The following is a 27136-nucleotide window of genomic DNA, read 5'->3' as shown; positions in this document are numbered from 1 at the left end:
AACTACAGTTTAACTCAAGATCCCTGTACAGCATGGAGCCTCAAGATAACACAATTGTTGCCCTAGAGCCTCACAAATCATTTTTCCATGTGGTGACCTCGAGCTGTTGAGGGTCTGGGGCCCTGAGGTGTTTTCCTGCTTTGCCCAGTTGGTAATCCAGCCGTGTACATTGTTCTCATTGAAAAGACGCACACGTTTTCAATTACTACCAACTGTGCCGGCACTGAATGCATGGAAGTGAGAAATGTTATTACGCCTGGTGCCGTCCTGTGTGTTTCTGTCAGAGCCGACATTTATTCACATATTGAGCTTATTAAGTTCTCTCACTTTTCTGCATTCGACACCTCCCCTTCATTTCTTTGTGTTATTACTGATTTGACCATGAGTCATGTGTGTTTGATCTGTTTTAGAAACAATTCCTGAGAAGTTAGTGACAATACATTCGAGGAACTCACGTCTGCATATTGTGTTCATGTGAAATTTGTCTATTTTGAATTCATTTTGAATGACACCAACTCATATCTTTTCTAACAACCAGCACGTGATGATGTAAAATATTTTAATGCATGCACAGTTGACACTGGTGGTCAGTCCATGGTTCGACATATCATGCAGACCAGCCAAAACGGTGCGTACAAAAGAATAACCCATTAAATTAAAACGAAATATAAGTGAGTCTATAGAGCAAATAAATAGTTCTGAAACAAATAAATATCCATATCCTGAATTTCAACATATATACACAGTACAAATAGAATCAGCTGTACATTGTCGATGATACAAATGAAAGTAAGATAAAGCATTTCCTCGCTATGATGACTGTGGGCTTTAAAATTACAAAATAGGCAAATAAAATGTCAAAAATATAATTCAATTTTCCATCTACAACACTTGACGACGCCTATTTAAGTTTACCTAACTTTAACCTGCCGATAACAATAGTGCTACTACACACTGCACAGGAGCAAATGGCTTCTATTTTTCTTCCTCTGTCTCTGCTTATCTGTGTCCAGAAGGTGCTGTAGTGTTTGATTTTGCTATTACTCTATAGGGACATTTCACCCAAAAACTCTGAGTACCACAAACCAAAATGGTTCATCTGAGAAAATACAAGAAAATAAATGTTTTTTTTTTTTTTCATCTCTGAAGACCTTTGAAGAGATGTAACAGCATAGGTCTGCTTCTCCATTAACTGATTGTCCACAGCTCAACTACTTAGATGGAGATCCTTTTGTCGATACTTTAGAAAGGGGAGCAATTAGCATCAATTTGAATGACTATTCCTGTGGGATTTGGCACTGACATACATAATTATAACTCACACGCCATCAAAATACAGTATGCTCTCCTCTAGTTTCCTGCACTAATACGGTCTGTACGCCTCATCTAATACTTCATGGTTATGTCATAAAAATACTGCATGGCAAGAGAGTTCTGCGATGAAAAAATACACAAGGAAAATAATGTATGAAAATGTTGAATGCTTAACAATCATTTTCACTATTTCTGTCGTTTTTGATTCAGTAAGACATCAGCTTGTTGTGCATACGGTGTACAGATTTCCTTCAGGAGCGGCACGTCTGACATCCGGCACAGAGAACATGCAGATTGTGTCGACAACACTTAAGTGTGTGTAAAGGATTTCTTAGCCGGAGTGTTCTTTGGTTAAATCCGATGACGCAGCCGGATCTCTAAACACTGTCTGACAATTCAGAATTCATAAGCCAATAGGATGTGAGGATCGAAGGAGACCCCACGAGTAGGAATTTCGCACGCTATTTGTTTTCTACAGTGTTTGATTAGATGGAAGCACTTCACCTGCAGGCTGCTGAGTCTCCACAAAGGGGAGCTTTTCACTGTTAGAGCAGCTCAGCGCTCAACCTCTGCCATCTGTTGGATAAGAAAGAAACAGCAGCAGCCGTTTTGAACTCACAGTTATTACATGTGCTGCTGTTGTAGCAGTTAAACTTCTGGCACTGCAGTTGGATTACACCGGCTGTGACTGACCTTCAGGTGCATATTTGTGGATCTATGCAAACATGTCTGCATTTATCCTAAGACTTGCCTTTTGCTGCTCGTTCCTGTCCCTCCTGAAAGGACTGTCTGTAGCAGAACAGGCTGCAGCATTACATTTCTAGAACCCTTGTGTTTTTTTATTTCATCTAACTGGGCCAGATAACACTGCAAGCACAACTCCAAAAGTGGGTTAGCGTTTCTAGGAAACCAGGTATTTAGACAGAAAAAAATACAATAATTTGAATACAGTAATCCTTTTCAACCATTAGAAAGTACTGTTTGGGTGGGTTAAAGCCTTAACACTATAAGAACTTGCACAGAAAGAAGATGGTTCATTGGAATAAACCTTTCAAACATAACTCATTAGTTAAAAAGTGCTTTTTGGGTGGTATAAAAATTAAAACTATAAGAAAGAAGGTAGTATTTTGGTTGGAATAAACCAAAAAACTAGAACCAATTAATTTGAAAGTTTTGAATAGAATTAACTTGTTAGTACTATTTAGGTTGAGTAAACCTTTAACACTTTTATTTATGTGGACAGAAGTTATTATATCGGGTGGAAAAAAACCCTAAAACCATCAGTTGCACATTGGCCAGTTCGGTAGATGGCGCTATTGCAACAAACAAGGGTCCTAGAAATGCAGTTTTATGATTGTGGGCCTGAAGCTGCAGCCTCCTCCACTGCAGACACAAGCCATTGGTTTTGGACCTTTACACTTATGCATATTGTTAACTGCTGTTGCTGCAGCGTAAGTTGCAGTTAAACTTGTGGCACTGCAGTGGGACGTTATTGGCTGTGACTGCCTTCAGGTGCTTTGGATGAGCTACACTTGTTGTAGATCTCTGCAAACATTTCTGCATTTAACCAAAGATGCGTCTTTTCCCGCTTGCTCCTTTTGTGGTCTCCTGATTGCACGGCTCCCTCCTGTGGTCGGCCAAGATCATGCAGTGTTCCCGTGATGGCCGTCTGAGTCCTGAGAGATAGATAGAAGAGACGGCGACAGGTTGTTCCTTGGCAATCCGACGTTGCGGCTGACACAGTGGGCAGAGCAGTAAAGAGCTGTTCCCTAAGCACGAGGCTCCAGCCTGTGCGACAGTTCGAACAGAGTTTGCTGATTGTCGATGATATGAAGGTAGTCGACGTAGGCTCGCACCTCTGAGCTGCTCTTCTGGGTGATTCCGTTTCCTGTAGGGGAAACAAAAATGGTTATGATGACAACATCCACTATAACTTCTCTGTCTAAGAAAGAACTAGAAGATTGTAAGAGTTACTGTAGATGTTTCTCATACATATTACATAACAGATATAATGGATCACTTTGATTTAAAGACAAGTCTGAGTACGACATGGGGCAGAACCAAGTGGTGGCCTTACTCAAGGAACTGGAGGTACATCGAGTTACTTCAATTTTTTCAACAGAGGTTTTTGCAGAACATTTTCTCAATTAAAAAAAAACAAAAAACGATGTGTTATTGTCATTGAAAAGTGAATAGACAATTTAAAAATGTACCTGTTTTTGTATGTAAAAAAGGAATCTGAACATGTTTCTATTAGTTTATTTGGTATGATTTAGGTTTAACGCTTGCACTTGAAGACTGTAGGGATAAAAATCTACTTTAAGGAAAGCAAGACTGACCCAGAACCTGCAACCAGATGAATGAAACTAAAGGCTGGATGGACGCAGCGTGATCTCAGCAAGGACACCTTTGCAGTAAGTATCTTACATGAACTTAACTTATGTAATTTAAGTTGTAGTCCCTTCTCCGGCTTCCTCCCACACAGTCCAAAAACATGTTGAGGTTAATTGGTGATTCTAAATTGTCCGTGGGTGTGAATGTGAGTGTGCTTGGTTGTCTGTCTCTGAGTGTAGCCCTGTGATAGACTGGTGACCTGTCCAGGGTGTCCCCTGCCTTCGCCCTGGGTCGACTGGGATAGACTCCAGCCCCCCATGACCCTAGTGAGGATTAAGTGATGTATAGATAATGGATGGATGGAAGTTGTAGTCCCTTTATTAACACTTTGAAAATCATAACTTTAGCAAGCGTTCCAGACATTTAATCGATTGAGAGTTAGATTAAAAAATAAGTTCAGTGTACTGAGTATGTGTTCTCATGTACGTCTAGATGGAAGTGTTGACTGCAAACAATAAGAGTGAGTGACCAAAAAAAACAGACAACCTGGCCTACATACATTTGCTGAGACATTGTGCTATCCCCGTTAAAAATATCTGCCACTTGCATTCGTTCACAGATTTGGTTCTGTGCCTTACGAAAGAGTGATGCTGCTGCTTTATCCACTTGTTAAAAGTGGTATTAAATCACTGATTATAGAGCTGAAGTATAAAAGAAAAAGAAGCCCCTGATCATCTCACACCGTGAAATGAGAGCTGCGTGATCTAAATACAGACCCATGGGATCTTTCTGACACTGCCGGATGAGTCGAGCCATTTCCGCTATCATGTGCTGCAAACAAAGACAAGCCTCATTAAACATTTCAAATTGAGCGCTGCCATATGTTTTCTGTGCAGAAGATTGCGATGCTGTAAAAAAAAAAGATGCAGGAACTTACCAGCTTTTCAAAATTGACCAGGTTATCATGAAACGTCTTGTTGCCTTCATGAATGAACGTAATATCTGCAAGAGACGAGCGCTTTGTTTGCCTTTTTTCGCCAACAGGTATTTGAGTTAGAGTGTTGTTATCTGCATGAGAAACCTGCCTAATAGAGACATCTCACAGCGCCGCTCCGCTCACGGAGTGGCGCCAGTGACAGAATAACGAGCGTACCTTTTAGTAGCAGAGGAAGAAAGGGAATCTTTGGAGCCTTCATCTTCTTGAAGGAGTCCCTGTAGGCCTTGTGGTTCAGCGAGGGATCCTGTGAAGACATTTTCAAATGAGTGCAATCCTCTCTGGGGGGGGTGAGCGTGTGTGCCTGTGCATGCATGCTTTGTTAGAACTGAATTATGGCAACATTAGAGACTAATCATCATCTAAAACCCCTGATGTTTCGCCTCATGTTTGAAATTAAAAGCATCTGTCTAAGTCAGTCAGACACGCTCAGGCTGGGGTTTGTGTTTGCGGTGGAATGGCTGTATGTTATAAAAGAGCAGATGTGCAGTTTATTGTATGTGGTTTACACAGTGTTCACACTTACTGTAACTGTCTCCAGCTCTGAAAACAGCTTTTTGAATTTCCCAGGTATTTTCTGCAGAGACAAAATTGGAATTCTTTTTTTTCGGCTACAGATAGAAAGGAAGCAATGATGGAAAATAATTCCTGTAAGAAAAAAAAAAAAAGGTCATCATCCTACCTCCCATGTCTGAGCGAGGCGGCTAACAGCTGCAGCGTTCAGGCCCATTATGATGGCAAAGAAACAGTTGAGGTTCCTCTGAGCTTTACAGCTATAAAAGATCAATGGAGCACACAATTCGGTTACTTCCAGGGGCACAGCTCAACAGCACAGAAGGAGATGCAGTTTATTGATTTGCCACTGGAGGGGGCAGCATTCCCATAGAAATCTAAACCCCCCTCAAAGTGTAGCTTGGACCCACAGTGAGAGGAGCCAGTGTGTTTACAGTATAATGACCCATCACAGTGCTGCTGGATGTGCATGAAGCTACTAACTGTGCAGCGATCTTGATGAACTTCTTGATGAGTTGGACCCTTTTGCAGAGCGTTGGGCACAGCAGCACCTCAGTCATCACCCACAGCTGGACTTCATTGCAGCGCTGCAGCAGCAGCTCCAAAGCCGTTGTGTGGTTACTGGTAACGTGGCGGTTGAAGGTGAAGTAGACCAGTTCTTGCTGTAACAAAGAGCAGCATATACTCAGGAGTTAAGCAGACCGGGGCATGTGATCCCATCAGCATCATGTCCGCTGTGCGTTTAAACTGTTGAGGCCTCGTAGGCATACTGAGCAAAGAAGCATTCAAGCTATAAGACAAACCTCGTGCATCGAGTCAAAAATTGTCAGGTCAAAGTCGGTGAGGGCAACGGCGACGTCCCACGTGTTTAAACTCAGCATGCGAGCGGTTCTCTGCTGCAGCTCTGAGTTGTCTGTGAATGGGTTCTGTAAAGAGAAAACAAACACAAAAACACAGTTAAACCATGACAAGTGTACATTATTAGTGCTGTGCATGAACTCAGCTGTTCTGTTAATGTTGTACTGCACAAAAGATTTAGACTTTACTGCACGCTGGTAGACTTAAAGACAAACTGCACTGATATTAAGGCTTTCAAAGATCTCATCTGGTGGAAATCAGCTTTTTTACCTTTTTATCGTGTACATAAGGTGTTTTTTATATGCATTTTATAGCATTTCCTCCTTGAAACTGCAGCGTATTGATGAAAATCTCAAAAACACAGATGTAGACATCTAAGGTTTCATATGTAACAAACCTAAGTAACAAATTCTGCCACCTGGAGCTGGACTTCCTGTATCATTATTCATCTTTAGAATTAGTTTCTGGTTTAAACATTGTTTGACTGAATTACTTCCCTATTACAGCTTGGCACTGTGAAGCATATACTGTTTTTTAAAAAAAAATGGGGGAAAAAAAAAGTTAGATTTCAACAGCTGGTTCTGAAAAATAACTAATATAAAAATACAGTAATTTTCCACAATTAAAATATATTTTCTAAGCTAAATTTTACCTGAGATCATGTGTACCTTTCCTTAAAGTATATATGTTTAAAAACAACGAAATTTAACATATTTTTATCTAAAATATTTGCAGATTACAATAAACTTGCCATTGTATTTACACAGTCAAAATAAATAATTTAGTAATTATTCAGTTACAGATTTTTAATGTTATTTACATTTGACATGTACATTCACAGTCTATTTTTGTGATTTCATGGCATGTTTGTGTATTTCCAAAATAAGTTAAAGGGGAAATATTCAGTAAAATGACACATTGTTTTACAGTGTAGTGTAGTTTTACAGTGTTTAGCTGCAGCGAGGAGGTGAATTCATTCATCCACACATTCTGAAGTAAGACATTTGATCCACAGAGCTGAATTTTTAGGAACAATATCATTTCAATTAACATTACATTACAGTAGGGCTTGAAGAAAACAATTTTGTAGATCTACTCTCCTATTCATAGCGTTTGAGATGATTTAAGACACTCTTTCTACACCAGAGTTTCATGTGAGGTACATTTTGCATATATTCCTACCAGGACTTCGCCGAGGTCCTTCCTGCATATGTGCAGCCGGCCCACCGACCGTAAAGAACTGGAGAAAACTCTGTCCTGAGGCTGCAGGAGGAGTCTACCTGCAGGGAGGAAAACATATCACTAACAGCAGAATACCATTAAAAATCTGTCAGGCAGCATGTCAGCGGCTATCAGTGGTTGGAGATAAGGCTCTCTGTGCCAGCCTCCACTCTGAGGTAGCCCAGTCACTTCAGTCACCGATAACAGATACCGACTTTATATCACTGGAGTGTAAATGCTTTTCCCTTTTAACTGGGGAGGCGTTTAGACAGTGTTGTTAAGATTCTGCACATGTTTCTCAAACAACAGCAAGCACATGCTTTTGTCTAACATTGTCAGAAGAGCAAACAGCTGACAAGTTTTGGGGTGTGTGTTTGTTGCTGTAGGCGGTTAGTTAAAATGATATTTACCTCCAGGGTAAGCGACAGCTACCAGTACCAGTTCCCCGTCGGGGACATCCATCCTTTCCGCCACTGCCTGCACCAGCTCCTGGGCCACCACCCCGGCGTGGACCCTCATACTTAGGTATGAATCCATGGTGATGTATACCTGGCACAGCACTGGCAAAGAAATAAATATAGTTTCAGTAAATAGCAGTGAATAAAGTGAAAGGCACAGCTCATCAGCCTACTGTGTGGAATTGACCGTAGAGTTCATGATGGGTTACATCATGTGCTGCCAGTTTTTTCCCCCTAATATATTTCGATAAATATGGCCTTTAAAAGAAGCACAAGCTGATTCAAATGAGTTCATACGTCAGGAATTTGCATTTCCAAACATCTCATTCGTTCCCTGGAAAGCCTCCCATTGTTCTACACTTCAGACTAAATGTCTCCTTCGGCTTACTTTGGGAACGGCGTATGATGGGAGGAATGTGTGAAGAACGACACGTTTTACGACTTACCTTCCTTGGTCTCCCTCTGTGTGCTTCTGGACTGCAGCCCGTTTTCTTTCAAGCTCAATTGGTGGAAAAGTGCTTTGCTCTGAGAGAAGGGAAATGCGTGGATTTTGTCACACATCCATGAGAAACGCTGAACATTTCAGCCAAAATACACAACAATGTCTTTCGGAGGAAATGTGAGCACAATAGCCCCGACACCCGAGAAGTCGTAAAGGTTTGGGAGAATCCTTTATTTCTTAATGTTCTAAAGAAAGCCAACAAGATTTTTTCCTTCCTTACCTTTCTTTGAGGGGAATATTCATCCACCGTACTGGAAAAATAAAAGAGGAACAACAAATCAATAAACAAATAATCATTTTGCTTTATCCTAAAAAAAAACAACTGATCTGTTAAATTTCCTGAGGCTGCAGCTGCACAAGATCGACTTCACCCTACGCTCAGTCTATAATCAAGTTTAAGTGAATGTTTATATATAGTATATACTCCTCTGCTGGGTTCAGTCCATTATTTAAGCTCGGTGTCAAGGAGAGATTAGAGTGCTTTGTAGATTTTTAGACCTTCCAATGTGATCCTTTCATTTAATCACCCCATTCTCAACGGTTAGTCCTGGCTAGCATGATGGATAGCCCCGTGTCCATTATCATCCCTCAGCTTTTACTGGGCTCTGCATCACAATAGGCATGTTGGCACAAAGCCTGCCCTCAGGGATCTCCTCTCACCGGCCTGCAGCAATCCTCCTCTAATGAAAAACCTGATTCCCACTGTCATGTCAAAGCACAGCGTGTGATCTGACTCACGCTTTTATTCCTAAAAAAAAACAGAATTATTCAGTTATTAGGCCGCGTGATGATAGAGTTTTGTGCAGCAATCGTACGCCTTGAGCTTCCTTTTGCACAGAGGCCAGATGGAAGTGGACAGGGAGGCTTTTCTTTCTATAAAAAAATGACACCTTTTTCACTCGGTAGCAGATTGCCACAAAGCAGTCAACCTTGTCCTCCCCTGGGGTGGGCCTGATTGTGAAAAGCTCATAAATAGAAGAGTGTGTCAGTTAGTACCACCCACACAAAGTCCGCTGCTTTACAGGACTGGATAGAAGCGTGAATAAGGCAGAGGCAGGTTGAATTATCTGCACTGGTTTCTAATGGGCAGCAGGTTGGAGCTTCCCCAGGGGAGAGGATCTGATTGGCGGATGAGGGAGGGGAGGAAAAGGGGGGACACGGGTGTGGCAGTGTGTCTGGTGACTCATGGTGGTCTACTGTGTAACATCAAAATGAAATGTGATGCTTGTATCATGTTACTGAGCCAAACACTGTAGCTATGCAGAGGTTGCAGTTATTGTTAATATTAAAGTTTAATGAGATATTTAAACTGTGTGTGTATATTCAGTAGATCAGTTCTAAACATGTACACCACTTTATGTACAAGAAATACTAAAGGCTTTAAAGGCTAATTAGACATATCCAGAACTAGATAAGTTAGTGTTAAAATACCCTGCACTCATAAGTAGCATGGAAAATTAGTTTTACTGCACTTGAAATTTAGTATTAGTTGAATTTTTGAGGATGCATGAACATGGACTTAAAAAATTGGTTTGTTCGTTTGAATTTTGATATAATACATTGGTGCAACATAGCAGTTTGTGCAGCCATGTGCGCATGAAAGTATGTTGTTTGTTTACCATAGGTGCCCGTATGCATGCATGTCTCTATTGTATCTATATCTCTATGCACACATGTATATACACATATAATTGCCTATATGCACATTGTTATTGTTTGTCGTATGTAGCTTCCACAGCGTGCAGAGCAGCAGATTACCACATTATGAGACCCAAGCGTCCATGTATTTCATAAAGACACTGCACACTTTGGTCCCTCACTGCACATTAGCATTTAGCGTTGCAATAACAAGAGCCTTATTGGATTTACAAACCAGTTAGCAGTATTGCATTCTCTGATAAGCTACATTTTGATTTCATTTTCTTTTTACACGTGTGCATGTGTCTGTGTGAATACAGAACCAGCTCAGTGTGTCAGTCCCACGCAGGTGATTTTTTATTTGTCCCAAACTGAAAATCTATACATCTCACTATAAAAGGTTTGTCTACACTTTTATGCAGATGACACTGTGATGTACTGCCACACTAAATCAGACTCTTTATCAGTTGCAGCTGGCATGATTTAAAAGTTGTTTTGAAGACTGGCAAAGCAAAACTGGTAGTGTGCTCAAATGCACAATCTAATCTGTGCCTCCATGCATCACCTCTTGTCAGGGCTATATGATCAAGTGTAGAAGTGTTGCCATCACCTTTTTGCCACTGCAGGGTTATACATACGTGCCTTCTTCTGATGCTTGCATGCATTGGACCCAGTCGACTACAGAGCACTGAGATTTATTATCGATCCTAAATCTTCTATCCAATCTGTTTTATCTGTTGGATGGTCTGGCTTGTGTACACGCAGACTCAGTCATTTGCATGTTCTGTTTTTTTTAATAAAGCTATCTTTAGTCTGCTTCCTTCATATACGGATCTATATCAGCCAAGAACGTACAGGAAGCTGTTGTCTTCGCTGCCAGGATTTATTCCTGTTCTCTGTTCCCATATGCCGGAAAAAGGGTGTTTTAGTGCGCTGCCCCTGTTGGGTGGAATCAGCTGCATAATTGCTGGAATCTTTAAGAGATGCTGTTTGTAAATGAATTTACAGCAACTTTAGGCAATTTGAAAGCAGATAAATTCTGATGTACATATTATGGCTTACTGTTTGGTTATCGTCGTTGACAAGTGAAATATATTTTTGCTATTTTATGAAACTGCAAAGCACTGTCAATCTTTATGTAAAACTTAGTTAAATAGTTTTATGTTGTTAAAAGAGACAAAACAGTAACGATGAATATAGAAAGGATGGTACTGATACTGTACGTTCTGTTCAGATTATGGACTCCGTTGCATAATGGCTTGATGACTGAACAAGTCTGAAGCCACACTGATGTGTATCACTGTGTTTTTATACACAGATGCGCGATTATGCTCGTGGGTTTGACACCATTCATGGTCAGCTGGCTTGAAATAGAGTCCAGTAAACAAGTGGTGGATCAAAAAGTACGCTATGCACGCTCTTGTGTTGTTTATTGGTGGAATTCACACATGGCAAGTGACGTGGAACATCTCTGACAGCTGTGTTTCCTCCATTTTTTCATCAGATTCGAGATAAAGAACTCAGTGACCTTCATATTTCCGAGCACAACACCCCAGGACACTGCAATTACTTGTCAGTTTCTGAATGGATTCATTGATGAGAAACTAAAGAAAGACTTCAAGCAGAGAAGAAGCTCTGTCTTTGTATTCAGAGATCAGCGAGTGTCTCTGCGTCCTTTCAGACCTCCAGCAGTCGTACTGGTTACTGTACACACCCAGACACGATCGGTTTTTATGGATTTTTTAAAAAAGTATGTATGTATTGAATTACTGCATCTGCAATGGAGTTGGTCACTTACTGTCTGCGGTGCAGCTGGTAGAGCTTCTGCAGCTCCCCCACATCCTTCTCCAGGGCTGGGTGCTCGTAGAGATCATCCAACACGTAACGATACAAAGTCTGGAAGGAAATGTCAGTTTTCATTTCTCCTGTATGAAGCTCACCCACCCACTTTCCGCCCTTTTCCGTGTTCCCTGCGTTTCCTACCTTCATGAAGAGTTTGACGTGCTCGTCTTCTCTCAGGAAGTCTTTGCAGAGAGACATCCACTGCGACACCAGGTGCAGGAGTTTCTGTTTCCTCTCCAGAGCCTCCTTCCGGTCCTCTTTGCCTCTGTGGCGCTTGGTGCAATAGGTGGGACTGGGTTAAGGCTTTCAGCAACAGAAGGATGGGTGGGATACTGTGTATTTGCTGGCGTTAAACGCGGCAGCACAATCCGGCATGAACAGAGCGGGGCTACGTGTTGACTTAGGGATAGGTGGCAAGGTGGATAAACACAGCTGAGTGAAGAGGAGCAGCTCTGAGCCAATAGTGTTGGTAGGAAACAGCTATTTTTGCCTGCAGGATTCACATGTAAGAGTTATCATGTGTAGTTATTTCTATAGATTTGCTTATGTTCAAGGATATTGCCCCAGCAGAGCTTGACATAGATCACTGGTCGACATGAATACTGGGTAGGTGAGCAGAAAGTCATCCACAAGTGTATCTGCAAAGAGAAATGCATTATTGATAATGGGCAAAAAAAAAAAAAATGGTGCAATTTTTAAGTAATAAAACTTTAGAATCGACACGCTGAGGAGGGGAAGCTCTTGTAGACACGGCCTCATTAGGTTGACTCTGTTCCACAGGATGCTGAGGGGCAGGTACACTTGTGACCTTCACGACTGCATGATTAATGTCTGCTGAGCTGAGCATACAGGAGGGCTCCACTTCTAATTGAGATGGTTTTCATTTTTCCTATTGCACCTTAATAACACGGGAAGGAGAGCTCATTCTTTACTGTCAAACATCAGTTAACGAGCGCTAAGCCGACACCAACACAACGCGGGGCCACATTGTTCTCCGCGGTCAATGAGGAATTTTCAGTTCCATTTTGCTCCAACAAGTTCAAACAAGCCTTTACTGGCATTATACTGGCATTATCTTCACTTTCACACGTTGGCCACCGCAGCCTGTATCAGCGGTGATAAGCCAGTAATGTTAATGTGTCAGGTGACTCTCTCTGACCTCTGATGAAGTCTGTGTTTTTCACTGTTATTATCCCGCTCACGGAGAAGCCATCTGATATTGCTTAGCCATCATCCTAATGTGTGCTTTCTGCCACTGCATCCTTCCTTCTATGATTCCTTTCCCAAGGTTACGCATGGAAATCTGTTGCGATAAATGGATTAAATCAACCTGGTCGAGCAGATCGCCAATAGTGTCACCATATTGAGTTTTTAATGATAAAAGATTGAGGGCAACTCGTTTAGAAATCACACACAAATCTCTTTCTTGGAGGAATATTTGATTAATATATGAGCAGTTGTTCAAGCTCTGAAAGTGCAATTCAGGAATTGTCAATGGAGAAAAAATGTGAAGGTATAAAAAGAAAGCAAAAAGGACACTAACTCCCAGACGTAATGCCCAGCCACAAGCGAAAAGCTTTACAAATCCTATTAGGGCCAACCTCCTCTCAACCCCTCTGTAAGTGTGCCTCAGACCCAGAATTGTAAATTCTTCCCTTTAATTTCACACTGCCTTCCCCGGGCCTTTGTGTGCGTTCTGGTCCGCAGGACTCCCTGACATCATTATGTTAATCCGCGCAGAGCAGCTGTGGATACATCACTCATTGCTTATGAGAGGTTCCACGCTCACGCAGCTTCCATGAAGAATACAGTAACGCACCTCAACACAAAGACGGTAAACAACACGGGAGAAGGACCGACAACCCGCCCACGTGCCGCGCTCTACCTGCCTTCACCGTGTTTCCTCCAAGCTATCCTACTGAACCACTTTCTCATGAGCTCACATAAACCCCAGGCTGTACAGTTTGCAAGTTTTTTGAAGTTGGGAAAACAGAATAAATATTTAATTTTGACCTAAAGTCTAAAGTTTTTTTTGGCAACAGTGCAAAAAAAAAAATAAAAAACAGAAAGGGGGCCTCCCCTACTGGATAAAGATTTAACATAAACAATTTTGCAGAGGAAAAGACATTTATTCATGAGTTGTGCTTCAGAGATAAAGTTTAACACTTTATTGGGCTGATTTATTAGGATTCTGAGTTGCCATCCATGTAGCTGAATTGAAGAAGTGCATGTAGGATGTAGAAAAATACTAATTCTGCTCAATTCAGGCACCACCAACCAAAACAAATTCTTTTCAGAGGAAGTACAGAATTGATTTACTGAACTAACTCACCGCTGTTCACTGTGAAATCAATCAACTTGTCAGTCAATCCCTTTTTAGCATTTCAATAAGCACTTATAAAACTGATCAATGCCACCTTTGAAACAAGCATGTCAGTGTGTCACTTACTTACCCACCATCATCTTTCAGCATTGAGAGAGCTTGGATTTTCCGTTTCTTTCACTTAATGTGGCGTGTGTTTGTGACTACAAATGAGCATCAACATCCCTCCACATGGTGCGCCGCTAAAAGAGGTGGAACATCCTCTCATTAGGAGCACAAATGTTCCTTTACATGTTTTTCAGAGCTGGCAGTGTGCAGTGCGTGAGCTTGTGCAGAGCAGGAATCAATAGCTGCACTCAGAGATTGGGCACAGGAAAGAAGGCAGTGCTGAACACTCGTGAATGCTACCCACAAAGCTAAGGAAACGCTAACACATCCACACAGCACAGACTGCTGCAGTGGTTTGCTTCTCCTCAAACGTGCCCGTGGCGATTTTTCAGAAAAGTGCCATCTCTTGCAGGAAGACAGAAAGGCTCCTCTGCATTCTTAATGTTGAGCAAATATGGGAGCAAGCGCTGCCATAATGAGATAAAATTGGCTTTTTCTAATGCGCTGTGCTGTATGTAAGTCACAAACACATCAATAATCTGCAGCAGACATCAGTCATGTCGCTGCACAGTTTTTCTGAGCCGTCCCTGAGAGACGCACCATGATGTTGGATGCTCATATAAATCTCTTTTTGATGAAATCAAGGTTCCCATGCTATCATGCTTCTGCTCGGCTGAACCTCCAAGGACAGAAACACCGGAGCAAACGCAGCTTCACACTGAGAGAGACCCAAGGCCGGCAGGAGTCAGACTATTAAACATTACTGAGTGCAGATCAATTGCTGCTCAGGACTTGTCGTCCTCAGGTCTCCGGCTCTTTGACCCTGCGACGTCGCTCAGCATCCTGCTCTGGCCACTGTTCCCTATGGAGGATTAACTTCAATACGCTTATTTCAAGATGCACTAATGGTGAGTGATTCAGCAGCCCTGTACTGCCCTTCTGAGCTGAGCAAAAGTTAGCGAAGATATGGGCAAATACACTCACTGAAAGTATGACGGGACTGATTAACTTCATGTTTTACTTCACATCGATATTAAAATGCTCAAATAAGGCGATTAAAATAGCCGATTCAAGGTAAAATATAACTCCCCGCGCATGTAAAATGCACCATCTTGCACTCCTGAGAGCACATTTAGATCAATTTCATTCACTTCCACTTCAGAATGAGTAATGATCTCTGCTATGTGGTTTGCCTGCTTCCATCCTGATGAGAGATCATCTGTGACCACCTCCACCTCCCCGGAAAAAAAACAATCTGCATCTTTATTCTTTCCCCGCTTATTTCCACTTTCTCTTCCTGCATTGTTCCTCCTTTTTTTTTCTTTTTTTCTTCTTCCCCCCTCTCCCGTGCTCTCAGTCATCATTTCTCATCGAGCCCATCTCTCCAGCTTCAGCAACAGAGCGTCTCCTCTGCCTTGGCAACAGTGTCACATTATCTAGTACCTGCTGGGATGAGAGGAAATGTGTTGATTTGTCGTCGCTGCGAGGCTGGACTGCATGTCAGACGCTACGATACAGCCTCGCTCAAAGAACAGGGGGATCGTTTATGTCTGTCAAAGGCTTTTAAATGAACAGATTCAAACTTGGCACGATTCGCACTGTATCATTGCCCAGAGGGGGCTGCTGGTCCCAGCTCATCTGCTAGAGAGAGAGAGGGTGGGGAGGGGATAAAGTTCTTTTCTCCTCCTATCTATCTTTCACAAGCAGAGAAAAACATGCGTGGGGCTGCATAAACAGCCCACCTTAACACTCCTAAAGTTAAATATTCAGCTTTTATAAGGACGAGAAGGATGAGAATTCCTGACATCAAAGTGGCACACTGACCTGACTCTTTGCCCTGCGTGGTGCCTTGCTCCTCATCAAGTGTCAGGTCACTCAGCAGGTGTTCCAGGATCTTCTCAGGCGTCCCCGACACGACCACGTACCTGTCGGACACAACAGAGTCAGTGGACGAGTCCTCCTCAATAGAGGACAGAGAGCGGCTGCTGCTCCACTCCTCCTCTCCCTCCGTCCCCTCGTCGTCTATGTAGCGAAAGTAGGGGACGTCAAAGGTGGGCACCGTCACCGGCTCTGCCCGGCTGGTGCCGTCGCTGCTGCTCTCCTCGGAGCCCTCCTCGTCCTCCTCGTCCTCCTCCTGCTCCACCAAGGCGGCGTGCAGCAGCCTGCCCTCCTCCTGCCGCAGGTTCTTGGGCTGCGGCCGAGATCCCATCCTTGCGGAGTCCCCGTGCCCTTACGCCGGCAACGTTGCCGTGGTTACTGCTGCATGACCCCTTTACCCATCCATCCATCCATCCATCCGTCCACCTGCAGCTGCTACAGCCCGGTAGTCCTGCTGCTGATGCTGCTGCTGATGCTGCTGCTGCTGTCTGTCCCTCCACTGAGATCTCCCAGTCTGCTGGCGACTGACTCTTGGATCAGTTGAATGGGAGAGCTGCCAGCAGAGCCTCACAGTCCCATGCTGCTCACTTGTATGTGTTCAGTGTATGTGAGGGGAGTTGTGATGCAAGCGCCGAGTGTGTGTGTGATCCGCAGAGACAGGGGGAAGCAGAATGATGAGAGAGGGAGAGAGTGCTGAGGGAGATAGTGGGAGAGGGAGGGAATCTAGATGGGGAGGTGGGGGGGAGAGTGGAGAGGCTTACCTCCTGCTCCTCGCCTCCTCTCTCCCCCCTCCTCCCCTCGCCGACGACGCAGAGAGGGCTGGCTGCCGTGACGACACTCTCTGGAGAACCAGCACATCGTGGCCCCTCTCCCTCAGACACAAGCGGACTGCCTCGTCACTCCGGGGCTGCAGGGAGAATCACAAGAGGAGGGGAGAGCACGTTATCACCAAGGAGATTCCCCCCCTGTACTTTCTCCCACTCACACAAATCACCGCTGATTTCCATCATAATGCTCTGTCAAAGCCTCAGCACTGTAAATGAAAGACAATTTCCATATATCATTATTCAGTCCTTATCGGCCGAGTCCATTCAGGGATTAACATAAAAGTCTCACATATTTTAATTACTGATTTATGTGCAGAGCCTATTAAATTACAGCTGGTGTCTGGGGGGCGGTCTGTTTTCAAGCTGTGCTGTGGTTAAACCGCCCGTGGTAACAATGAATTTAGGAGTTCAGGGTTCAGCTGTGCCGGGTTGCGTTTCCTCATCATATGACCGCCGTGAGCTGCTGTGAATGAGAAATTCATGGCTGCTATCTTTCGGTTTCGCTTCATTTCTCGCTTTCCTACTTAGTCACACAGTAAGAGTGTCACCCAGTCATCACATTACCAATCGAAACCTCAGTGAAAGACAGTAAAAGTGCTGCACAAGTATTTTCTTTTTTTCCCACCAAAAAAAAAAAAAAAAGTGTTTAAAACTGTTTTTTTAAAAACCAAATCAATTTGCGGTTTTAAAAAAATATGCTTTTCTAAATCACACATAATATCCAGAAAAAACACACAAAAATCAAAAATGAATATACACATTTAATGCAAAAAATGACCCAAACTGTGATGGACATCAGTTCTTTTTCAATGTGTGATTATTAAATCACACTATTTCACTCTATCTAAGTCACCTACAAGAGCAGCTGTGGCTCAGGTGGTAGAGCGGGTTGTCTTCCAATCACATGGTTGGTGGTTCGATCCCCTCCACAGTCGAAGTGTCCTCGGGCAAGACACTGAACCTGAAGTTGCTCCTGATGGCAGGCAGCACCTTGCATGGCAGGTCTGTCACCACCGGTGTATGAACGTGTGTGAAAGAGAAACGCATCGTAAAGCGCCTTAGATAGAAGAGCTATATACCATTTACCAATATACAAGTAACTCGAACTCTTGCAGCCAAATTTTCACCAATGATGAATTCATGACTTTCAGTTTCACTTTCTTACTTCGTCACACAGTTGCCCAGTCATCACATTACAAATCAAAAACTTAGCGAAAGACAGTAAAAGTGCTGTAGAAGTAGTTTTCACACTAAAAAATAAAAAAAAATAATTAATGCATTTAAACAATGTTCTCCTGTTTTGTTGAATACAGATAATATCTATCTAGTAAGATCACAGAAAAAAGTATTAATTTACATATTGATTGCAAAAAAAAACAGGCCAACACTGTAAAAATCCTGACGTTTTTGTTTTTTAATTTGTGATTTTACAATGTGTGATTTGTTTTACTGTGTTAAAATCTAAATTCTTTGAATTCTAATGTTTTTTGTTCTTTTTTTTTATCCTTGCTACCAGATTTTCAGTTTGTTTTTTTTACAGGATTTCTTTTTTTTTTTTTTTTACAGTGCACCTGTGTTTAGGTTTTAAATGTCTAACAAATACAAAAGTACCTGTATTTTGTTTTCCAGCTTAATTTGTACTGTCATTTCATATTTCATACTATAACCAGACAGTCTAGACATTCAGTTATTTTTGTTAAGCATTTAAAATTTAAAAATCCTATACATTATTATTTTATTTAATTTTTTTACATTTTTGCTGCATTGTCTGTAAAGTATAATGTGTGGTGTCAGCTCGACAACGGAGGGTCTGGATCAGGGATATTGGTCTTAACGAGGACTTCACTTTATGTTGCACGCGTCCTGCATCAGTAACCCCCTCTCTCTGCACCCCTCCCCCCCGCCTCTCCTCACCCATCAGTCAATGCAACACAAGCCTCTGTTCATGCAATTAGCCGGGCAGACAGACTGGAAGTGGTTGCAGTTTGCAACCCTAATTGCCTTTTGCAGAGAGGCATCCTGGGTCGTTCAGTTAAGCATGACTTCCTGGCACATTAACGCTAACCAGTGGTCTGCGGACGTATATGGACAAACAGGCCTGCCATGGATGCACTACACACACTCAAATTAAGGTATTTACATGGCCTAAATACGTTATCTCATATAACAAAGGCGTGTCCGTCTCTAGCTGGACCACGTTTGCAGTATTAGTGTTGCACAGTTAAGCAGCAGAGATGTTCAAAAAGAGCTATTAACTGCAATGTTTGCTGTCAGGTCCTTTAGTGCTGTGATTTATGCCTCTAAGCAACATTTAAAATCAAATGACCCCTCCCCTCCCTAAACAAACTCCACATAGTCACATGCATACAAACAGAAAAAGCTCTCATGTAATGAAGCCTGTGAGGGCTGCAGAGACTGTATTGTCCTGTGATCTTAGAGTTTGATGTGAGTTTAGAAGCATGAGGAAAAGAACGGACGAAGAAAATTCCCAAAAAGATAAGCCAGCGTTGATTAGCACTGGTGTTTCTGCTGTACGTGTGTTCATAAAATTGATAAACAGAGCTGCAACAATAAATCAATGAATCGATCAATTGTCAACTATTGAATTAATTATCAACTGTCGAGATAGTTTGAGTATTTTTCAAGAAGAACTTTTTTTCTTTAATTTTTTTTTTTTGGCTGCAGGGTGGCGCAGTTGGTAGCACTGTTGCCTCGTAGCAAGAAGGTTGCCGGTTCGCGTCCCGGTGGGGGCATGGGGATCTTTCTGCGTGGAGTTTGTATGTTCTCCCCGTGCAGCGTGGGTTCTCTCCAGGTTCTCCAGCTTCCTCCCACAAGGTCCAAAAACATGCTGAGGCTAATTGGTGATTCTAAATTGTCCGTAGGTGTGAATGTTGGTTGTCTGTCTCTAAGTGTAGCCCTGTGATAGACTGGTGACCTGTCCAGGGTGTCCCCTGCCTTCACCCTAAGTCGGCTGGGATAGACTCCAGCCCTCCCGCGACCCTAGTGAGGATTAAGCGGTGTATGTATGATGTAGACAATGGATGGATGGATGATAGTTTGAGTATTTTTCAAGAAGAACTTTTTTTCTTTAATATATTTTTTTAGGCTTTTTTTTTGCCTTTTTTTTTTTAGAGTAGTGGAGATAGACAGGAAAGGGGGTAAAAGAATGGGGAGAGATCTGCAGCAAAGGGTCACGAGTGGGAGTCAAACCCACGACCCCTGTATCGGGGGACTATAGCCCCTGTTCATGGGCTGCTCGCTCAACTAGGTGAGCTATAGGGACACCCTTCAAGAAGAAATTGTCTGATTCCAGCTCATAAAGTTGAGTATTTGCTGGTTTTGTTCCTCCACTGTGATGAAAACTGAACATCTTTGGGTTCTGTGCAAAACAGGATATTTGAGGGCATCATCTTGTACATTTTTCATAATTTTCTGGCATTTTATTGACCAAACAATTGATTAATCATAAACTTAATCGCAGCCCTGGTAATACCAGAGCACCGTTTTTGTCTCACTAAGCGTGACAGTAACGCGAGGTGAATTCCTATCTGTGATTAACAGAACGTCCCGGCGTATCACTAATGGGTCAAACAGCAAACAAACCTTTCCTCACAATGAATTATTGATCCTGCCTCAGCTGCTCCAGGCTACTGCTCGGCATGCGCTGGACTTTGTGGTAACCGGTGTCCCAACACAAAAAAAAACAATCAGACCACTAGAGTGGATGATTGTAATGAGACAGAACCACACAGTTCAGACTGTAGCCTCCAGCTGACCTCACAGTTACTTATATCCCCCCCCCAACATCCACACCGTAACAGCTAAGGTGACTTATCGGGCCTCTGCAGAAAGTCACGTCCCACCAAAAGCCTCACTGTCACTTCTAGGCGTTCCAGATGCATTCTGCTGTCTGGGGAGACATTCTCTGTCTGCTGCTGCAGGTCTGGCACGCATGGTATGAAACACTTAAAGAGACCTGGAAGGTGTCAAGGCTTGACAGGGTGCCGAATTGTCTTAATTCCTCACAAGCGGGAGACGAAAAAAAAAAAATTCACACATTAGTGTTGCTTTCAAAGAACCCTTTGATGCAGATGCGCTTCATCATCTCCAACAGCGAAATTCCTTTTTTACTGTGAGAGCTCTGATTATATACAGTACACAAGAGTGCATGCATGTTATGTAAAATATTTGCATAGAAGCTTTCTTTTGCTTCCTGTGAAGTTTAATGGTGTGGCTGGGGACGGCCGTAGCTGTGTGCTGTAATTAGATACACACAGTGAATGAATATAAAGCTGATTTCATATCATTATGTAAGAAAACAGCAGATGATCGTGCGCCCCTAAAGAATCTGAAACAACGGGGAAGTGAAGCTATTATATTTATAGCTTAATTTAAAGTAAAATTAAACATGAACTATGAAGTAAGATTAAAATAGATTGCACAACATTCATGATCTGCCTGCACCAGAAACACACTTCAGCAAACAAACTGTATATTAAGCGTTCCTGTTTCCAGCAGCTGGGACTTAACTGATCTCTGAGCTCTTTGATGTCCGAGCTTAGATATCCTGTATGAGTCACATGTAACAAAGTATGTGCATTGTCGCATCCCTGGATTACTTTAAAACGTCCTATAATCGAGACACACTCCCAAGATAATCTCACGTAATATTCATGTGTCTGCATAATGTCGAGTATTAAGTATGCAAGGTCACCATATCTGGCCATTATCGCCGGGATTATGAGCGACACACACTCACATGTGCTATTGTGTGCTCGTGTTTTTTAACATTTAGAACATGAGAAGCTCGGTGCGTAGAGAGTATGTCACCAAAACAACAGAATGAAAATAGAGCATTGTTGTTATGTAGCTCTAACATTTAACCATACAGCAGCGGCTCAGCGGTGCAGGTGACAGGTTGTTTCTGAATACCAGCCAAGATAAGGAGCCTTGTGGTGGAGAAAAGGTCAGAGAAGAAGTGACGTTCGGGAATCCACCCTGAAACCACACAATGTCTTGGCGTGGTGGTCCGGCCGCCTGCGTCAACTTTTCCTGCAATTGTTTAAGACACAGCTGGCAGGAAGGGAGAAGCAGAGCCCACCATGAGGTTAGCCAATCAGGCGGCTCCTACGCAGCTAATTTGCAGATGATGTCATGTTTTTTTTTAAAAAAAGGCAGAGGTTGAAGTTAACGTGCAGCATCTGTAGCTGCATTTTCAGTGGTGACAGGTGTAAGTGGAGCTGCTTAAGTGAGTGCAAAATTATTCCAAATTGTATTTTATTTTATTTTATTTTTCCTTTATTTAACCAGGTGGGTTAATTGAGAACAGGTTCTCATTTACAGTAACGACCTGGCCGAGAGGCAGCACAGAGCAGAAAATACAATACATCCATAAGAAAAGAATGCACAAACAAAACGTGACAATAAAAGTCTTTGAAGATAAAATACACTAAAAGCAGGTAAAGGACTCGATAAAAAGTTGTTTCGCCATATTTTTAAAAGAAGATACAGATATAAATACACTGAGTTTGACTGTTTTTTTGTAACTGGTTCCAGTCGAAAGCTGCAGAAAACTGAAATGAATGGCGGCCAAAGACAGTGCGGGCTTTGGGGATGAGGAGGTGGATGAGGTTGCGAAGTGAGCGGCTGATGTGACGGGTGATGAGCAGTGAACGTAGGTAGTTTGACCTATGATAGTTTTATAAATGAACATATACCAATGGGTTTGCCTGGGGGAGTGAAGAGAGGGCCAGTTAACCAGGCTGTACAGAGGGCAGTGGTGAGTGGTGAAGGGGGCACCAGTGACCAAACGGATGGCCGTGTGGTAGCTAGTGTCCAGTTCATGGAGGAGGGATTTGGATGTGGATCTATAAAGTATGTCACCGTAGTCAAAAATCGGTAGTACTGTCATTTTGACCAGGAGGTGTTTAGCGGAGCGTGTAAAGGAGGATTTATTGCGATACAGAAAACCAATTCTATTTTTGACTGTAGTGTATCACGTTACAGTAATCACGTGATTTCTACGTTGAACAGGAACGTATCTGCTGTAATGTAAAATGAAATACTAACAGTTTAGATTTACTGTAATAATGATTCAGCCCCACAGTAGGAACTTAATGCAACAGAAATCTGTACGTGTTTCACGCCTGACATCCACATTTTTCATGTCGTTCAACACTCTCTTATGCCCGTCTTTATTCCTGATGACAGACTTAATCCTCCTTGGCATGGATAATACCAGTGTAGCACAAATTAATCGTGAGATATTCTGCAGTTCTTCAGAGACTGTTGTTTTTTTTTTTCCAGTGGCTTTTTTTTAGCTGAGGCAATGTGTCGCTCAATCTACCTCTTTAAAATTCCCCCAAAGGTGTTAAATTGGAGTCGAGGCCAGGTTGTAATTTTCACTTTTTCCTTATTTAGAAACTCTTGTGTGATTTTGGCAGTCTGCTGCTTTGGATCAGAATCATGCTGAAATATTTCTCTTTTGCCAAACTTCTGCAGACTGGGAGTCATCGTGTCAGCCGGTATTTTAGCACATCCACGGACGTTCACGATGCATCTATAGATGTCATCTCCCAACACCTTTAGGACTCAGGCAGCCCCGTGCCATCACACTCCCACCCCTGTGCTTCACTGTCAGGACTATGCATTCACTGTGGTCGTTGTGGCCAGGTCCACACCAAACAAATCTATCTTCATCTGACCAAAAATGACACTACCAGTAATCATCAGGTTTCTTTTCATGTCCTTTAGCAAAGTGTCATATTGTAGTTTTGTACTGAACGGTAAGCAAGGGTGTTTTTCTTGGATGCCGTCCATAGACATTATGAACTGTCCTTCACACTGTCTGAGCTGTCACAGCAACTCTAATTTCCACTGCTCACTCCTGTGCCAAGTCTTAAGTACCCGCCAGACTGTTTTTTTAGACCTACCGTGCACAAATAGCTCACTGTCCGTGGTGTTCTGCTGTTCTGATGAGTGGTACTATGACTCATTCTATACCTCCTGATTACTGCTGCAGCTTTGTTTCCACGGATTTTTAGTTGATTACTGATCTTCCTGGATCCTTTTTACATTTTTGTGAAGACTCACAACCAGATCTTTCGATTCCTCTAACAATTGCAATGATGCAGACGTGCAGATCTGTGTCTATCCAGGAACTTGAGCATGTTCTGATGTTCACGGGTCATTTTATAACCACGTCCAGACACTTAGGCTAATTGAAAATCACCGGTGTCGTCAATGTACCTGTAATGACTGGAGGTTTCTGACTTGTGTGTCACTGATCACATATGCTTGTGATGAGTTTCTACCTCAATCTCGTCATTTGAGAGTTTTTTTTTTTTTTTTAAAATTGTTCATAAGCAGGAACACTCTACTTGTCAACCTACCAATAATGCAGTTATTGAGAGTTGATTGAGTTTTTAACCATTAAACAATCATGCATTTAAATAATATTGCAAACATGTGTACTCACTTTTGTTGTAAACAAACCCAGATAATGTCGAATTCAACAAATACAGCGCCTTTATAATGTTAATTTACGATGAACAGTATACTTAGATCTCTTTTGTGGCTGTCTAGACACCGTTTTGTTCCATTTAATGAAGAAACATTCTGTAATCTGCACATAATCTAACTGATAACACTGATCTACAGCGAGAGCAGAGGCATAATGGAATGTATGGAGGCCAATAAAAACAGACTACAATTAACATCAGTTTGATTAATGGAACACTGCAGGGAGCGCGAGAAAGGATGGTTAGGCACAACGCTTGCAAAACAGCAGCGAAAAACAAAACAGCACAGCCGTGAGTGAATCTAATGGAATATTCAAGGAGAAAGCATGAGTAGGGTTTCTAATTACAAAAAGAGGACTGTCTGATAAGCACCTTGTCTGATGTTTTCACCCTGACAAAGCCAAACATTTCTGTGACATGAATCAAAGAGTGCAGCACGTCACACCGTAGCTGCATTTCTACGGTGTGCATTTGCATGTTTAGTTGTGAAGAGTAACTGTAAAAGTTTGCAGCAGTACATGTCGAGGATGTCTCACCTCGCTCGTCCTCTCTGGAGCTTTGCTGTGGTTTTGCAGGAAGCGACATCCATCCTTGGCCAGTCTCTGAACCATCTCCAGTCTGGACAGGTCCTCCTTGTCGTGCAGGATGCACTTGCCGCCCTGCTGCAGCGAAGGGGACACGGAGAACATGTACCTGAGGCCACAGTCCCACGACATTGCCAGCTGACAAACTTCTGGCTTCCCACCAGGCAGAACTGCAGGTCTCGTAAAAGTGAGCTCTTTCAAAAAAAAAAGTCTTAAAACGTGGCGAGCGGTTCAAAAATGTGTGAATGTACAGCTTGCGTGCATGCAGTCCAGGTGAGTTAGTGAGTTTTCTGTCAGTGCAGCCAAAGTCAAAATCCCGGTCGCTGTATGCCTTAGTCAGCTTTGTAGCAGACAGGCACACACAGAAAAGACTTCATCAGTTGTTGGACTCCAGGTGTCTCTCTCTGCGTGAGAGTTGGCCGCGATCAGAGTGAATGAGAGAGTCCCTCATTCTCTGTCCTTCTTGTGCCTTTTTCACCACAGGGGAGGGGAGCGAGTTGGGAACACGGTGGGTTCAGGAAACATCTGGAGAGCCAGACAGACCCAAAAAGGAAGTTTCGAAATCTCTCAGAAAGCGGGAGAGAGTTAAGATTCAGGATTGGGCAGGGTGCTTCACACTGGAAGGTCAAACTCTTGTTAGGGTGGAGAATGTGGATATTACGTGTGTAAGAGGCAAACAATGCTTCACCGTTTCAGCCAGAATAAACACAATACAGTGAAGCGTTGTCGCCTGTGTGGAGTAAAAGTGAGCAGAAGTTGCTGTTCTTGTTATGGCAAATTAACCAGCATGTTCATCACTTAATAATGAGGTGGCGAGAGACAGAGAGGCCTGTGCATTTCAGATGCATGTGTAATTGGGCTGTGTGGAGCGTTTGCTTGAACACAGCAGAATTATAAGAACTAACAACAGCCGTTTTATAACAGGTAGTACAGAAACTGACTTAGGAAAAAGAATTTATCCAAAAAAAATTGATGATGACTTCATGGTATTCAAGAATAAATCGATAAATTTCATTTATCAAGAAAAGCTTTCAGAAATGTCCTGGTTCCAGCATCTCAAATATGAAAACGTCCAGTTTTCTCTGTTCTATATTATAAATTGAACATGGATCGGTGCCAACTGGTCTGACAAGCTATTTATTTTTTAAAATTATAAAGGGTTTCATTTACTATTTTCTATCACTTTGTGCTTTTAGAATAAAGATGTTGTTGATAAAGGGTTAATCATCTGATTAATTTGTGAAAAACAATTAATGATTTTCTCATTTAATCGATAAATTACGGCATATAAATGTCAGAATGGAACCCCAAAGCAGTCATATCATATTGCTCACTTTTTAAAAAAAATAAAACTAACTGTTCAAACAATTTATGCACAAGACGAAACCAATCCTTGCATTTAAGTAATTGGAACCACCGTGGGTTTGATGATTTTTTTACCGATTAATTGATCATCAAAATGGTTGATGATTATTTTTGATGATCAATTTAATGGTTTGTTTTTTTGTTTGTTTCAGCACTACATTGATTAACTGTAAATGTATTAAACATAAAATCCCCCCGGCACCACCACCACCAAAAAATCACTGTATCAATCAATAATAGCTGGAGCTGCAGCTTTAATACCGGCTATTTTTACGACTAAGCTACAGCAAAGCCTTTAAAGTGCCCTGTGGAGTTTCGTTAATACCGCTGCTGTACAGGAATGTTGTTTTAAGCTGTCCTGCAATCACAAAGTGTCTGTATTTATCAAAGATCCCCGCCTTGTCCAACAGCTGCTAATTAAATGAAGCTTGTCAGTCGCTCAGTGAACTTCCGCAGGAGCCCGTGTGATCCTTCACGTATCGATCAAGGTAAAGCAAGGACATTAATTCTTCATATGAACACTTTATCTATTATCGTTATATCTTTTTCCCCTCTGTCAGCACTGTGATGCTTGACTGGGTCCTTGCAAAGCCATTCAATTGTGCTGCCGCCCCCAAACTGCTGACACAGCAAACTGCAGAATGAGAAAAGGTCCCCCATCTCTAGGTGGTGTTTCTCTTTCATGTGAGGTTGAGTCCCATCATTCCACTGTGCTCTTTTGTTCTTTTGACTTCACTGATTGGGGAGATCGCCCTCACATAGAGTACATGTCGGACTTAATGAAATAACCAGTCCTCTTATCGTCATTTTAAGACTATTAGCTGTCGAAAATTGATTTTTGCCAGCTGAGAAAAAGC

The 27136-nt window shown here is 42.3% G+C and overlaps 1 protein-coding gene across 1 annotated transcript; it reads right to left on the bottom strand.

Moving 5' to 3' along the window:
- Window positions 1–542: 542 nt before the first annotated feature.
- Window positions 543–25355, bottom strand: rapgef5b (Rap guanine nucleotide exchange factor (GEF) 5b). Its single transcript, XM_008294822.1, has 18 exons — window positions 24867–25355; window positions 16745–16890; window positions 15930–16030; window positions 12234–12312; window positions 11816–11960; window positions 11631–11728; window positions 8415–8445; window positions 8139–8217; window positions 7645–7794; window positions 7196–7293; window positions 5959–6081; window positions 5639–5817; window positions 5325–5415; window positions 5169–5219; window positions 4802–4889; window positions 4586–4650; window positions 4425–4479; window positions 543–3202 (listed from the first exon to the last, which is right to left on the bottom strand). Exons 1-18 carry the CDS (start codon window positions 25044–25046, stop codon window positions 3084–3086), a joined length of 1878 nt encoding a protein of 625 aa, XP_008293044.1. The 5' UTR covers window positions 25047–25355; the 3' UTR covers window positions 543–3083.
- Window positions 25356–27136: the final 1781 nt, after the last annotated feature.

This window comes from Stegastes partitus, unplaced genomic scaffold (assembly GCF_000690725.1).
Source record: "Stegastes partitus isolate 25-593 unplaced genomic scaffold, Stegastes_partitus-1.0.2 Scaffold998, whole genome shotgun sequence".
Classification (NCBI taxonomy): domain Eukaryota; kingdom Metazoa; phylum Chordata; class Actinopteri; family Pomacentridae; genus Stegastes; species Stegastes partitus.
This window is presented reverse-complemented; position numbering and strand designations above follow the sequence as displayed.

Bases quoted from the DNA above. Each gene is read 5' to 3' on its own strand.
- rapgef5b (XM_008294822.1), bottom strand. From the start codon at position 25,046: ATGTCGTGGGACTGTGGCCTCAGGTACATGTTCTCCGTGTCCCCTTCG. The intron at 5,220-5,324 runs GTAGGATGATGA...TTGTCTCTGCAG, and splicing joins GCCTCGCTCAGACATGGGAG to AAAATACCTGGGAAATTCAA. The intron at 3,203-4,424 runs GTCTGTATTTAG...TTTCCCCTACAG, and splicing joins GTGTCAGAAAGATCCCATGG to GAAACGGAATCACCCAGAAG.